The 15,626-nt window shown below is 36.0% G+C and overlaps 2 protein-coding genes and 1 pseudogene across 3 annotated transcripts; all 3 read left to right on the top strand.

The window, feature by feature from the left end:
- The first annotated feature begins 18 nt into the window (after positions 1-18).
- On the top strand, positions 19-531 carry LOC147920664 (uncharacterized; annotated as a pseudogene).
- A 382-nt stretch (positions 532-913) lies between these two features.
- On the top strand, positions 914-2,098 carry LOC104767925 (uncharacterized). Its single transcript, XM_010491888.2, has 5 exons — positions 914-1,042; positions 1,139-1,400; positions 1,611-1,704; positions 1,790-1,932; positions 2,010-2,098. Exons 1-5 carry the CDS (start codon positions 914-916, stop codon positions 2,096-2,098), a joined length of 717 nt encoding a protein of 238 aa, XP_010490190.2.
- A 3,104-nt stretch (positions 2,099-5,202) lies between these two features.
- On the top strand, positions 5,203-15,510 carry LOC104766603 (uncharacterized). Of its 2 annotated transcripts, XM_087500410.1 has the most exons (27): positions 5,203-5,498; positions 5,593-5,883; positions 6,159-6,218; positions 6,310-6,402; positions 6,651-6,870; positions 7,321-7,427; positions 7,555-7,617; positions 8,101-8,201; positions 8,350-8,444; positions 8,559-8,579; positions 8,818-8,913; positions 9,038-9,158; positions 9,239-9,376; positions 9,509-9,699; positions 10,116-10,387; positions 10,695-10,796; positions 11,061-11,237; positions 11,332-11,520; positions 12,258-12,499; positions 12,613-12,759; positions 12,951-13,179; positions 13,701-13,829; positions 13,919-14,047; positions 14,483-14,536; positions 14,634-14,816; positions 14,987-15,046; positions 15,148-15,510. In XM_087500410.1, exons 1-27 carry the CDS (start codon positions 5,493-5,495, stop codon positions 15,220-15,222), a joined length of 3,591 nt encoding a protein of 1,196 aa, XP_087356536.1. In that variant the 5' UTR covers positions 5,203-5,492; the 3' UTR covers positions 15,223-15,510. The 2 variants fall into 2 exon arrangements, with proteins under 2 accessions (XP_087356536.1, XP_087356537.1); XM_087500411.1 differs by lacking the exons at positions 5,203-5,498; positions 5,593-5,883; positions 6,159-6,218; ... (7 more) ...; positions 8,818-8,913; positions 9,038-9,158 and having other exon boundaries at positions 9,241-9,376; positions 9,514-9,699.
- The last annotated feature ends 116 nt before the right edge of the window (positions 15,511-15,626 follow it).

The raw sequence follows: 15,626 nt of genomic DNA, 5'->3' as shown, positions 1-15,626 counted from the left end.
ACAAGTGCTTACGACGATATGATATACACTCAGGAATTCTTAAACAGTATTCACGTTTCGGGATTACCTAACCATGTTTTGACGCTGAAAAAGGGAGCACCTATCATGTTGCTTAGGAATATTGATCCTAAAGGAGGTTTATGAAATGGTACGAGATTGATTGTCACTCAAATGGCTAATCATGTTATTGAAGCAAGGATTGTAACAGGTAAAAGAAACGTCAACGATAAAGTTCTTATCCCTAGGATGTTTGTGTCGCCACCGGATGCAAAGTTTCCCTTTCGTATGAGGCGTCGTCAGTTTCCCGTTGCTCTTGCATTTGTGATCACTATAAACAAAAGCCAAGGTCAGACGTTGGAACATGTTGGATTGTATCTACCCAAGCCCGTATTTACACATGGACAACTATACGTTGCATTTTCTAGAGTGACAAGTAGAAAAGGATTAAAGATTTTCATTACTAATGAAGAAGGGAAATGTCAGAACAAAACCCTTAATGTGGTTTTCAAAGAAGTCTTTGAAAATATATGATTTTCTTTTAATCATCTAATATCTACTATAACGTTTCATTTCATATTATTGACATCCGATTTTTAGTTTTTCCCCTTAATAATATTACCTTTTTACATATTAATATCTAAGTGTTTAGTTTTTAAAAATAAAAACATGAGAACATCTGCAATAGTTTAACATAAATTATATTTTCTACATACAAGTGTGACAAAACCTTATATTAAAACTATATTAATTTATATAATATTAGTATTTTTAATAATCCGACTAAAGTGAGAAACTAAAAAGATTAAGACGCAATGTTTAGTCGTGACTCTTTGTATTCTTACAAATCAAAAATCCCCTTTTTGTTTTCGATAACAGAGAAGAATCAAGAAAAAAACTTAATTTGAGCAAAATCATGAAATTCGATTATATCGCTGATCTGCTTCCTGGAAGAACTAATTGGTGTATCAACGCCAAGGTCTTACATTCTTGGAGAGTCAGAGAGTTCTTTACCAAGCGAGTTCTTCTTCTTGTGGATGAAAAGGTTATAGTCGTTAGTTGAATGATTTTTACTTAAATTTCGAGTTCTAATAGTTATTGTATATAAGACTTCTTACATAATTGTTGTTAAACTGTGAAGGGTGACACAATTGAAGCTCCTTTACCTGATGCACTCGCTAACCTTCCTAAATATATAGACGATGGTGAGTGGTACAGTATTAGAAATTTCAAAGTGATCAATCCAACCGTGGAGGAGAGGAACACTCATCATCCCTATCAGATTAAATTTACGGGTAAAACCACAATGTACCTGCTCGAATCATTGAGTCCCAAGAATTACTTTCGGTTCGAGGATTTGGATGACATAAAACGTGGAAGAATAGATCATCCCATCTCTTTCGGTAAAAATTTCTTTAATAGATTTTATATTATTTTGGAACAATCCGTCAATATACTTAATGGGTATCTTTGTGTTCAGAAAATTAGATTTTTTTTAGGATTTATGGAACTTTGTGTATTGGTCCTTCACATAAAAAAGAACGACTAACACTTTACCAAAAATAGATTAGAAACACTTTGTAAAACTAAATTATGTCTTTTCCTCAAATTAGATGTTAGTGCGTGTATAATGGATGTGGAAGATAGAAGAAGCCCTGCGAGTATCATTGATATTAATGAAGTTGTTCGCATGTTGTTGAATGGCAGGTAAAAGATATTTACTCTACCTTTATGACTGTTACATTTTAAAGTTGTCCCTCTTAAGATTTTTATTGATTTGATGAACATGTAGGTGTGAGACTGTGAAGTGTCGTCTCAAAGACAACTACGCTTCTCAATTCAGGACCATATGGCAATCAAGCGGGTGCCATCTCATATACAAATCCGAACATGTGTTCTGTGTAATGCGGTTTATGAGGGTTGGTGAATATGAAGGTATGTAACATAAGTTTTTCTGATATAATCATCATAATGTAATCAATAAATTCACCTAAAATTCTAAATCTCCATAGGTGCACCATGTCTTGAAAACACCTTGGACTCTTCGAAGATCTTCATAAAACCAAAATTCGAAGGACTAGAGCATCACCAGGCTATGTAAGATGTAATTATGTATATGAAATCAAATTATGTATGATGTTAAAGTAAAATTCCTTAAAATACTTATATATTTACAGGACTGAATTTGCTGGACGTTATTACATAAACCATGTGATCAAGCAACAAGGTGAAAGCTCAAGAACTCAAGTGTAAAGAATGGGGCATTGGCCGTTAATTTTTTCTTTTAGAATGTCTAAAAAATTTAGTATGTTTGTATTAACCGGAACTTGAAATCCAACTTTGTATTACTCTCATCTTTATTTTGTAGCTGAGATAATACATTATAATATATAATTTTGAACTATTGAAAATTGCTTACGCTTTTCAAAATTTGGAATCTACTTATTGAATTCCAGTATCTTTTTTTCTACAGTTTAGTAGATATTTTAAAGACTCAATTAATATTTCACATTGAGAGTATTATTTATATTTGGTAAAATAACATTTCTGTATATATGCAAATACAAAACTTCTTGACAATCTAATAAAACATTTAAAACTTTACACTATATTCACTATATTATTGTGGATTCATAATAATAATCTGAATTAGAAGCTTATAAATTTACACTATATTTTTTTTTTTAAAAACAAAATTTGATTTACAAGATTTGTATTGAAGAAGTAAGAAATATTTGTTATAAGCATTGGTGACCACATTTTAGGAAAAGAATGAAGAGAAATGTGACATTCCTCTTTGTTCCACAATTTTTTTTTACCATTTGATAGTAATAATTTTTCCTTTACATTCCTCTATATTCTTAAGAAAATAAGGAACAATAGAACAAAAGTATTCCTCCCCAAAATTGATGAGGAACAAATGGAACAGAAAAAAGAACAAATATTAAAACTCGTTTTTATATTTTAAAATAAATAAAAAATAAGTTTATTATTAATATTCATTTTTCTAATATAATAACTTTCATAATTTCATAATGTATTGACAGAAAAAAAATATTTTTGATATGAATTTCATGTTAAACTAATCTTAAGGCTATTTGAAAACTATATATGAATAGTAAAATAAATTTAAGAGACTCATGTTTATATCGTAAATAAAAACTAAAAATATTTTAAATTACCTTTAAAATTGTATTGTAGGTTAATTTACAGTTAAAAAAAAACAAATGTAAAATTAATTGTATATACATTAGAAGTAGTATTAGTATTATTATTGAATTTGATTTATTTAATGTTTAATATATTTGAAAAGATATTTTTATTGTTTGGTTATCATTTACTATTTAGTTCATTTTCTGCAGATTTTCTTTTCATTCCTCAAAAACTGTTTATTCCATTGCGCATTGTTCTTTTTGTTCCTTTTCTTTTTGTTCTTTTAATGGTTACCAGTAGGAGCCATAGTCATTTTAGTTATTGTTATGTTGTGATATTTTCTAGAAATTAACTTTGTAAATTAGTATAACTAAAAGGGTAAATTGCTAAACGTACTTAAAAAATATTAATAAAGATTTTTCTTAGGTTAACAAAGTAAAACACCAGTTTTTCGAATCAAAAATAATTCAAAACTAAATTGATAGAGGCTTTGGATGTTTGAGAGATTTTTGATAGTTGTTTTCAGATTTTAGTTGTTTGATTTTGGTTTTTAGATTTCGCAAAATAAATTTACAAACAAATGAAAAATTAGAAAAAAAAAAATGTTTTGTAGAGGAAATCTCAAAAATTAATTGAAGTGGGATTTTGGATTTTGTTAAGAAATTAGTAAAATCTTCAAGAATCTGGATTTCCTATTTTTTAGGGAAACCATTTTTCATAAAATCTTGAATGGTTAAAAAATGGATTTTTGAAAAATCAAAATCCAAAAACCATTTGAAAAACTATGTCCAGTCAGAACCATGGATCCCCGATCCGTCAGCGCGACCGTCACAAGGATTAACTAATGAGAGAAATCCCTTAATTTGTGTTAACACTTTGATCGATTTCAACACAAAAAGGTGGAAAATGGAGCGTCTTCGGGAACTCTTCCCCCCGAAATAAATTATCCTTATTTTGGGAATTAAACCGAGCTTAATTGAGTCGAGACACGGGTATTCGTGGACCCTAACAAAGTCTGGGAATTATACCGTTAAGTCTGGATATGAAGTCACGAGAGTTATCTCTCGTCCTGTTTGCGACCTCCCTCTTCAGGGACCTAGTGTTACGACGCTCAAGGTGCAAGCATGGAAGTTAAAAACTTCACGAAAGCTGAAGCATTTCGTGTGGCAATGTGTGACTGGATGGTTGGTAACATGCCAACGCTTGCATTATCGCCATATTGGTAGAGATAAGGATTGCCCTAGGTGTGGAGCGGAGGAGGAAACTATAAATCATATGTTATTTGAATGCCCCCAACACTTCAAGTGTGGGCTTTATCAACAATTCCTACTAATCCTATGGTGTTTCCCTCATCTTCCCTATATAGTAACCTTGATTTTTTATATGGGAGCGGTAGAGACTATGGTGCACTTGATCAAAATCTGCAGGCATTCTCTTGGGTGGTGTGGTACATTTGGAAGGCAAGAAACAAAAAAGTATTTGAAAATATCTCTGAATCTCCGCAAGATACAGTGGAGAAAACTATCTAAGAGGAAGAAATTTGGAGAAGAGCAAATAATAGAGATTTAGCACTAGCGGTAGTAGAAGAAAGCACACCTTCGACCCCAATTTCACAAGAATCTCCTATATGCTTTATAGATGGATATTGGCATAGAGAGGTGGATAGGAGTGGGCATGGTTGGATTGCATCTATCGGTGATAAAATCTTGCACATAGGGTTAAAAGGATCGCGCAGAAGCCTATCCCCTTTACATGTAGAGTTAGATACCCTTATTTGGGCTATGAAGTGCTTATTAGCGTTGGACTTGGATAAAACTCTTTTTGCTACGGATTGTTCAGATCTCCTAAAGATGACGTCTAATATCGAGGATTGGCTGACCTTTTCATCAGAATTGAAGGATTTTACTCATTTCAGAGATAGATTTGCTAATTTTAGTATTATATATATTCTCCGATAAACTTGTGAAATATGCAAGAACACGAAGTTTCTGTTTTTCTCATGTAAACTCATTGATACCTACCTGGCTCACTCTCTGAAATAGAGTCATCTCTGATAACTTAATATATAGGGTTTGATTATAAAAAAAAAAAAAAAAAACTACCTCCAGTCAAGGCCAGAGTGTTCGTATTTTGGTTTTTGGATTTCTCCCCGTCGTACCGAATTGCCTAATTCGAAGACAAATAAAGGATTCATGTGCATCTCACGTGCGTCGTGACAATTCAACAAAACTTTTTTAAGAATTTTGATTTTATGTTCTTTCAATTCTAAAGTTGCGTCGCCTTGTCGAATCGCCCGTCACTAAAATCTTCTCCGAGTGCCCTCCTCCGATCTGCCACTAGTTATGGCGGTAAACATCGCCGGATCTCCACCGTATTTCTTCTAAGCTTCATAGGCCAAGATACGAATGCAAGTTTACCTTTATTCCATTTCATTTTTTACAGGAATCGTCTGGTAAAACGCTAATGGATCTGATCTCGGCAGATCCAACCCCGGTTCCTGCACAATCTACTTCTTCATCCGCCTCTTCCACGGCGTCTCAGCCATCTCCTGCTTCCGCATCGGCGGCTTCACATCTGCACCACCCTATGTCGACGAAGACGACGCTGGGTGAGAAGAAATCGAAGAGAGCCACTTTGATGCAGATCCAGAACGACACTATATCTGTTGCCAAAGCTGCACTGAATCCTGTTAAGGCTAATATCATGCCACAGAGGCAGAGACAGAAAAAGAAGGTTCGATCTATTAATTGAATTTTGGTGCCAATTGTTTGGCACATTTCTCTTGTGTGTTTGAGCTCCCTTAGTTGTTAAGCAAAGTGAACCCTGGACTATTGGAGTTAAGATAACTCTTGGAAGGCTTACTTGTAGATTTGAAGTGTTTAATAGGAGGAATACAATATACTTCTGTGTCGTTCGGTGTTAGCAGAATAGTAGAGGAACAAAATCTACTTATTTCTTGTTCTTCGGTGTAGTTAACTTGATTTTTAATGTTCGAAATGACTTCACAGCCAGTTTCCTATTCGCAACTTGCAAGGAGCATTCACGAATTAGCTGCCACCTTGGATCAGGTTAAGTTCGTGTTCTTACTGTCTTTAAACCGCTGTTGGTCAAAGTAGTATCTGACCGTTTCTTCTTTTCTCTTCTTTCACGAGTGAGCAGAAAAGTTCTCAGAAGCAACTAGTGAATCACGTGTTCCCTAAGCTTGCTGTGTACAACTCCGTTGATCCTTCTCTGGCCCCATCTCTTCTTATGGTATGTGGCACTGTTTGCTGGTTTGACAACCAGTTATTCTCAGATCAATACTGTATTGTTTCTCGTATTATTTGTTTTAACTTTAACATGGAGCATCTACATATTATTGTTTCGATTAGAGTTATTTTTTTTTTCCTTTACCCATTGATGTTACATGAATCTTAAAAAAATGTGCATTTTGAATACTATCTGTCAAAAGAGAGGCACCAGGTTTTTAGCATTTTTTTTTTCTCTCGTTATTGATACAGCTTAATCAGCAATGTGAAGACAGGAATGTGCTACGCTATGTCTATTATTACTTAGCTAGAATTTTGTCCGATACGGGCATGACTCCAGGGGGTGGTATCCCCACTCCTAACTGGGATGCTCTAGCAGATATTGATGCTGGTGGAGGAGTCACAAGAGCTGATGTTGTTCCTCGGATAGTGAATCAACTTACAAGCGAAGCTACAAATTCTGAATTCGAATGTGAGTTTCAGATTCAGCCTTTAGTGTTTTCTTTTACATATATATATTTCAGCCTCAGAGGATGAATGCCATGTCAGTATCTCATTGTGAAATTTTGTTTTTACTGGAGTTTTGAGGATTGTCGAAATCTGATTTATCTTTATAATTGTATTGCTTATAATGTTTCTTAAGAAATATCCCAGTAACCTCGTAATTTCTCTAAAATGGACCCAAATACTGAGAGCAGTGATGCAAAAAGGTAGTTGTGTAAGATGTGGTTTTAGTTTTGGTGTGGAATAATTTGGGGGTTATGGAAGTGAGAACCAACATCTAAGACAGAAAATAAAAAATAACAGTTCGGCATCATGTGGAGAGAACTTGATTTCCTACTTTGTTACCGTTCTCTTGCAACTTTCCAACTGTCATTGGAATGGTGATGAATTTCTAACCTTATCATGTGTTCTTCTTCAGTTCATGCTCGACGACTGCAAGCTTTAAAAGCTCTGACATATTCACCGTCAGGCAATTCTGAGCTTTTGTCAAAATTGTATGAGATTGTATTTGGCATCCTTGATAAGGTTTGTCTGATGCTCTCAACAAGATGCTTTGTTTATTTTCCATAAGCCCTGGCGTAGTTCATTTTCTGCGCTCAGTGTGATTTAACCTTAGTTTCAGCTTTAAAACATATGTTTCATGTCCTTTCAGGTTGGTGATGTTCCGCATAAACGAAAGAAAGGGGTCTTTGGGACAAAAGGGGGTGATAAAGATGTATGTTTCTCAACTCTTAGGTTCCTCCAGTAAAAGACTTAATGCTTCCGTAGAAGTACTGTTCCCTGCATTTTATTGTTTTCTTTTCTATTATTTGCCATGCTGTGGAGTAAAGATTTCTCAAAATTCTTGTCGATGGCTACTATGCACTTGGCAGTATACCATAGTTACTCTTTAATGATTTGACTTTGCACATCTGGGAGACTCTGGCTATTAGCAACAGCTTTTTAAGGTCTGAGTTAAACGTTGAATTGATAAAACCATTCTTGAAAACATTACAATTCTATTCTTGTATCAAATTATCCGTAAGCCAAATGATCAACTTTGAAAATTTTGATTTAGTTTCTAGATATGTAGGGCAGACGAATAAAGTCTCCCCTCCCCCCCCCCGTGAGTATACAGCTTCTGGATTGCAGAAGGAATCCAGAAGGTTAACACTTAAACTATGTTATTAACTTAAGCGTTCTGTCTCCTTTTTGTTAGTCGGTTATGCGGAGTAACTTGCAATACGCTGCTATGAGTGCACTGAGAAGACTCCCGATTGATCCAGGAAATCCACTTTTTCTGCACCGTGCAGCCCAGGGGTAAGACTTTTTTTTGGTTCTTTCTACTTTCTAAGTGATGATATTGGAGTTAATTATAGATGGTTCTCAAAAGAGCAATTTTTTAGTCTATTCCTAATTTTGCTGTATGTTGAACACTTATTCTGCTATTCACATTGTTATGTTGCAGTGTTTCCTTTGCTGATCCTGTTGCGGTGAGGCATTCGCTGGAGATTCTATCTGAGTTAGCCACAAGAGACCCCTATACAGTAGCAATGACATTAGGTGAATAATTTGTTCTGTTCCCCCTAAAATTGTTTGTCCATTCTATTTATGCGTAGACACAAAATTATTTGTCATTGAAAACTTGATCTCTGTCTCTTGATCTTTTTGTTGCAGAAAAGCTTGCGTCTCCAGTAGGTATACTTTCTAGGCCTTTTATCTCTTAAAGTTAATTTGTCTGTACGTCATGTTTACTTGTTCTAATTATAAAAAAGTCTCTGGAACATGAGTCTTAATTGCATTGTACAAATTGGTCCACTTATGAGACGTACCCTTGATACCAGTCACAAGCAAACTATCATTTATGTGACCATTACGATGATTTCAGATCAAATATGGGTTAGCTGATATACCTTTCTTCTGTACACCCAATTAGGAGCTTTGCAAGATATCCTACATATGAATGATGTTCTTGCTAGGGTTTCCCTGGCTAGGTTGTGCCATTCGATATCTAGAGCTCGGGCGTTAGATGGTAAATATATCGAGCTCTTTCTCTTTCTACTGCCTGTTCTCGCTCTGTTATTTTTATCTGGTTATGTGGGAAAGGTTGTTTTGAGGAATTACAAGTTACTAGTTTCTTTTCCATCTTCTTACAGAGAGGCCTGATATCAGGTCTCAGTTCAACTCAATTCTCTATCAGCTACTCCTAGATCCAAGTGAAAGGGTCTGCTATGAGGCGATTTTGTGCATTTTGGGAAAACATGATAATACTGAGAGGCATGAGTTCGATGGCTTTGATTTCTCTTAGTTCATTCTTTGTAAGGTATTCAATAACCACAGTTTACTGCATCGTTTAGGATGGATGAGCGTGCTGCTGGGTGGTATCGCTTGACCAGGGAGATCCTTAAGTTACCAGAAGCACCATCCTTGTCATCCAAGGATAAATCTCATAAAACTAAGCGTCCACAGCCTCTTATTAAGCTTGTAATGAGGAGGTAATCCTAGCTTGGTAGAAGACCATATCTAGAATTGCAGATCTTATGGATCCCTTTCTTCACTAGAACGTTGCTTTGGATTGTAATGATCCTTATAACTGTGTTCTTTGCTAATTGATCTTGTTCTTTAAGGTTAGAGAGCTCATTTCGCAGTTTCTCTAGACCGGTACTTCATGCAGCAGCAAGGGTTGTCCAAGAAATGGGAAAGAGCAGGGCAGCGGCATTTGCTATGGGATTACAGGACATTGATGAATCGGTTCATGTAAATGCATTTTCTGACGCTGTAGATGATGGTGAGGCCAATGAAAATTCTCACCCAGAAGGTACATTGTCAATACCCTCTTACCATGAGTACAATCTTTTTATTGTATTATTATACACCAACTACAAATGTGAGTTAAGTCATTTCATCTATGCTTGGATGGTGCTTCAATATTATCCGACTATTTTATTGTAGCTCTAATTGTAACAAAACTACAAATGTGAGTGAACTCAATGCTCAGATGTCCGTACTAAAATAATATGATGGTTTACAAGTCTTTTCTTCTAACCTAAATAAAGTAACATGTTTTTCCTGTCACTTTGATTTCCCTTTACCGAGCTATTACCTATGTAGGGTTTCTTTCCAATTTTCGAGTTTTAATATGTTCCAAAATCACCGTGAAATTACCTTCTTTCCCACTCTTTGTTTACATGTTTACCCTTATTTTTATCAATTATATTTGTTCGACTATTACAGGAATTCGGAGAACATCATCCATATCTGCAGGGCCTGGTCGCAATGATACGATTGCAAGTTTACTGGCTGCATTAATGGAGGTGGTTCGAACAACAGTAGCATGCGAGTGCGTGTATGTCCGGGCAATGGTTATCAAAGCATTGATATGGATGCAAAGTCCGGATGAATCATTGGATGAGTTGAAATCAATCATTGCCTCAGAGCTTTCAGATCCTGCTTGGCCCGCAGCTCTTGTTAATGATGTTTTGCTTACTTTGCATGCTCGCTTTAAGGTAAGTACGATATTTTCTTCACTTGTTGATTTGTATTTGCAAAGTGCTTACAAGTTTTAGCAGCTCTGTTGTTTGTCCAAAATCCTATAACTAGGACATTTGTAGTAGTTTTCTTGTGTATGGAATCTCTTTAATTTCTTAGATTTGTAACAAGAGGTATCTGGCAGAAAAAATTTGCACCTAGGAACTTGTGACAAATTTCATCTGCTGTGATGAAACTGATGACAAATACGAACAAATATTTGAAGAGTGAAACGTGCACTGTTTTCTTCTGTCTAGTTGACTCCGTTTTATTATTCTTTCACAGGCAACTCCAGATATGGCTGTTATTCTTCTCGAAATTGCCAGAATATTTGCTACCAAAGTTCCGGGGAAAATCGACGCTGATGTCTTACAGCTGCTTTGGAAGGTATACTCTGTTTCCTTATTTAATTCTAAAGCTATTGATACTTACTTACAGCAGTTGTATAATCCTCCTGTTTCAATTTGATTGCGTTTAATACATTTTGAAGTTTGTATGCTTGTCTAGTTAATATTTGGTAGCGATAGATGTGGAAAAAATAAGTAATTGCAAGTATATTTGTAAGGCTCAAATTATTGTGGGATATGGTGATGAAATTTTGCTACCTCTAGTACTTTATTTGATACAATTTATTAATTGATCCACTTCTAGACATGTCTTGTTGGAGCCGGTCCTGACGGGAAGCACACAGCTCTGGAAGCCGTCACGATAGTACTCGATTTACCACCTCCACAGCCGGGGTCCATGGCAGGACTGACATCAATTGATAGGGTCTCTGCCTCAGATCCCAAGTCAGCTCTCGCGCTGCAGAAATTGGTGCAAGCAGCAGTAAGCATTCCTCAGATTGTTTTACATGCATTTGGTAATCTTTTTCTCAGAATGCTACCTTTTCAACACCTTACATGCATAAATACTATGGCAGGTATGGTTCCTTGGAGAAAATGCAAACTACGCCGCTTCTGAATACGCCTGGGAATCTGCAACTCCACCGGGCACTGCACTTATGATGTTGGATGCAGATAAAATGGTTGCCGCTGCCAGTTCTCGCAATCCTACCCTTGCTGGTGCATTAACTCGCCTCCAGAGATGTGCATTTAGTGGAAGCTGGGAGGTATACCACTATATTTTGTTGGTCATATATTCTTTTTTTGAATTTTATTGTTTTTAATTGGACAATTTGTCAAAGGAGTTGGCCACAAACCAAACCCACAAAAACCCTTAGATAGAACTCACTATAAATGCTAGCTTAAGGGTTTGGGTGCCCTTTGATTTATTCCTCTCCTATCCAATGTGGGATATTTTATCCACATTCTTATCAATATGTATATGACCTGATTGTGTTAAGTCTTTGATCGTAAACCTTGTTTGGGAGCATTTTGCCTGGTAAACATGTGGTGCACCTTTCTCTATTTGTAGCTACACTCTAGAGCGAAGACCATAGCTCGAGACCCTTTTTTAAGTGCGGACAAATTGGATGATCTAGTTATCTAGGTTTTAGTAGCTGATTCTTTTTAAGGTTTCATTTTTTCTTTACATGAAACAAAAGTTGAAACCTGGAGTAATTGTGCCTGACCAGAAACTATAAATGTAAACAAATGAAAGTCGACTTCAATGATCTTGTATGGTCTCTCTTTCTATTTAAAGCTTCATTACTGTCCAGACCTTTACTGTTATAGAAAATCGCTGATTATAGGTTGTGATTCTTAATTCAATATATGATGTTCTTCCTAGTACTTTAGTTAGAGTCTTATTGAAGCATAGACATGATTATGCCGTCAGGACACGCTACTAAGATGAGTATTACTTCTACGGTTTCCCGCCTAATTTTTATGTTTCTTTCATACACAGGTCCGAATTGTTGCAATTCAAGCTCTTACTACGATAGCTATTAGATCTGGTGAACCTTTCAGGCTGCAGATATACGAGTTTTTGTACACTTTGGCAGAGGGTGGTATGCAATCTCAACTTTCTGAAATGCACTTGAGTAATGGGGAAGACCAAGGAGCTAGTGGTACAGGACTTGGAGTTTTAATAACTCCGATGTTAAAAGTTCTGGATGAAATGTACATAGGACAAGACGAATTAATCAAGTAAGGAAGAAATCTTACCTTCTTTTCCTTTTTTTTTTTTTAATGTGATTCATGCATGTAACCTGTATATGATATTATCATTGACATATGACTTTTTCCTTGATTGTAATTAGGGAAATACGCAATCACGATAATGCAAACAAAGAATGGAAGGATGAGGAGCTGAAAAAACTCTACGAAAACCATGAGAGGCTGCTCGATTTTGTATCCATGTTTTGCTATATTCCGAGAGCCAAGTATTTACCCCTGGGCCCGATAAGGTAGCATTCTGAATTCATTATATCAACCCGCGACAGCCTGTGACAGTACTTGATAAAAATTCATTTTATGTTTGGTTATCTTGCTGTCTATCTGTTTTGTGCACATTGCATGCTTACCACAACCATACTTTTCTGTCTCTATTCTGGTTTCGTATGATAACAGTCTTTTTTCTTACTTGTAAACTATGAAGTGCAAAGCTCATTGACATATACCGCACAAAGCACAATATCAGTGCATCTGCTGGGTCCACTGATCCAGCTGTTGTTGCTACCGGAATTTCGGACTTAATTTATGAGTCCACGCAGCCTGCCCCTGCTGCCTCAAACTCCAGTGGTCTGGATGATGATTTGGTGAATGCTTGGGCTGCCAACCTTGGCGATGATGGTCTTCTTGGAAACAATGCCCCAGCAATGAGTAGGGTCAGTTGCTATTTTTATCTGACTTTTTAAGATAACAGATTAGCATGTGTGCAGTTAAGAGCCTGTGTGTACTATTGAAATATTCTTCTAATCATTAGATATAGGATATGATGGGGCACAATAAAATTTTCTGATAAGGAATCAGAAAATAATAATAGTTGTGTGGATTACCCATTGGAGTAAAACCTCGTTTTCAAACAAGACTTAATAAACCTATTTTACATTACAATAAAGTACCATGCCTTTGTTCGGAACTGGTCTGAATGGGGTCAATACTGAATGCTTTGGGACTGCACTTGTGATGACAAGTTTTAGTATTGAATTTTCCGATTAAAAGTAGATAGTGGTTCTACTTGCATTACATGCCATTAAGGCTTCAGTAGTAGTTAATCCATTCATCTGATTATCTGTTCATGTGAACTTATGATTTACCGGTATTTTTTCATATATAGTTACATTATAGATGCTACATACTACTTTATTTCTGCAAATGAAACTAAGACCTATTTAATACTTGTCAGGTCAATGAATTCCTTGCTGGAGTCGGAACAGATGCACCAGATGTTGAGGAGGAGAATGTCTTCTCTAGACCTTCAGTTGGCTATGATGACATGTGGGCTAAGACTCTTTTAGAAACTTCAGAATTGGAGGTATACTGTTAGCTTTATCCATCTCAGAGCTTTCTTCAAAATGACTTTGTTATAGCGATGCTTAAACATGACTTTTGTTGTATTTACAGGAAGAAGATGCTAGATCAGGTTCATCGTCTCCAGATTCTACTGGATCAGTGGAAAGTTCCATATCATCTCACTTTGGTGGAATGAACTACCCATCATTGTTCAGCTCAAAGCCTTCCTCACAAGCAACGGTAGGGTACACAAATTCTTCCTTTAATTTCATTTTGTATTACCACCTAGTATGGGCCAAAGAGTCTCCTGTAGTTATACGATGATTTGGTTCTAGAATATTATCATTCAGTTGATTATTTCTAAATGTCTTAAGTCTTAGTCACAATGAAAACTGAGAACCAAGAAAAAAGCTTGTTTCAGTGAGTTAATAGAATATGAAACCTAATTCTGCTTCAGTGACGAAGTATAAATATCTGTGAAAATGTTCCTCAAGTCTGTTTTTTCATAAACAATAGTAACCAGAGATATTGATATGCATGCAAGTTGTGTCTTAAAAGGAAAAGGCATGAATATAGTTTAAGCATAAAGAACGCTGAACTATTTTTGATCATAAGAACTCATGGAGTATTTTGTGCCAACTAATTTTAACTATATGAATGTGGTAACTCAAATAGGCAAAATCGGGTGGAAGCAAATACCAGTCCACATATGAAGGCTATGGTTCCCCAGTAAGCTGATATTCTTTTCTGTGTTTGTATATGTTGTGAAATGGGCTGATTGTCTGTTAGCATGGCCATTTCTTATTCTTCCTTCACTCCCTTTCAGATTAGAGAAGAGCCTCCTCCGCCTTATTCATATTCTGAGCCACAAAGTCGTGAATCGTTTGAGAACCCTGTAGCAGGGTCTGGTTCTCGAAGTTATGAATCAGATGATGAAGAACCTAGGAAATCTACTGGTACAAGATTTGGAACAGCGCTCTATGACTTCACCGCAGGAGGAGATGATGAGGTAAGCGTGTTTTTGTCTTTCTCCTTTGGTATGTTCTGCAAAACACCAGTTAAATGATTCAGAGATATGTGGTTCAATATTATCCATTCGTTATTACCTATGCGGTAATCTATATTCCTGGAAAGATGTGTTATGATGTAAGCATTAAAACACCTTTGGGTATGTTGCAGCTAAACTTGACGGCAGAGGAGGAATTGGAGATAGAGTATGAAGTTGATGGCTGGTTTTACGTAAGTAATACTTGATTTAGAGAGACAGCACATGAGTCGTGTGAGGAGGAGAGCTTTTTAAAACCTAAACTTAACCGTGATCAACTTATAAACTATGACAGGTAAAGAAGAAGCGGCCTGGAAGAGATGGGAAGATGGCAGGACTTGTTCCTGTTCTTTACGTCAATCAGTCTTGAATTGGTTTTTCTTGGGAACGGCTTTAGACGTTAGAAGCCAACACTATGGACATCTTAAGTGGGCTGCTTAGATGCCAAGACATTATGATTTATGATTTCTATGTACATGAGGGAATGTATTTGTTGGGGTTTGATATGTAATGTGTATGTCTTTGGACACTTGTTGTTCCCATGCTTTTGATTGGTCAACTAAGTTTTTACTGAAAAGAACATTACGTTGAGTTTGACTATTGTAACACTGATTTCATTTACATTATTTTTAATCTACTGACGTCTAGATTGTGTGAAGCTAGATTGCATGGAAACGGAAACGGATACGCGGAGGCGAAACGTTTCGAAAACAGGAAACGATATTTTTCTAAAATTAAGAAATGGAAACGTTTTGGAAACGTATGTATATATAT

Source organism: Camelina sativa, chromosome 19 (assembly GCF_030686135.1).
Source record: "Camelina sativa cultivar CO46 ecotype springtype chromosome 19, ASM3068613v1".
NCBI lineage: Eukaryota > Viridiplantae > Streptophyta > Magnoliopsida > Brassicales > Brassicaceae > Camelina > Camelina sativa.
This window is presented reverse-complemented; position numbering and strand designations above follow the sequence as displayed.

What these genes read in the sequence shown, in the direction of transcription:
- LOC104767925 (XM_010491888.2), top strand. Translation starts at nt 914, where the DNA reads ATGAAATTCGATTATATCGCTGATCTGCTTCCTGGAAGAACTAATTGG. An exon ending in AGATCATCCCATCTCTTTCG is followed by an intron (nt 1,401 to 1,610) that starts GTAAAAATTTCT and finishes TCCTCAAATTAG; the next exon opens with ATGTTAGTGCGTGTATAATG. An exon ending in CGCATGTTGTTGAATGGCAG is followed by an intron (nt 1,705 to 1,789) that starts GTAAAAGATATT and finishes ATGAACATGTAG; the next exon opens with GTGTGAGACTGTGAAGTGTC.
- LOC104766603 (XM_087500410.1), top strand. An exon ending in CATTTAGTGGAAGCTGGGAG is followed by an intron (nt 11,521 to 12,257) that starts GTATACCACTAT and finishes TTTCATACACAG; the next exon opens with GTCCGAATTGTTGCAATTCA. An exon ending in AGCCTTCCTCACAAGCAACG is followed by an intron (nt 14,048 to 14,482) that starts GTAGGGTACACA and finishes TAACTCAAATAG; the next exon opens with GCAAAATCGGGTGGAAGCAA.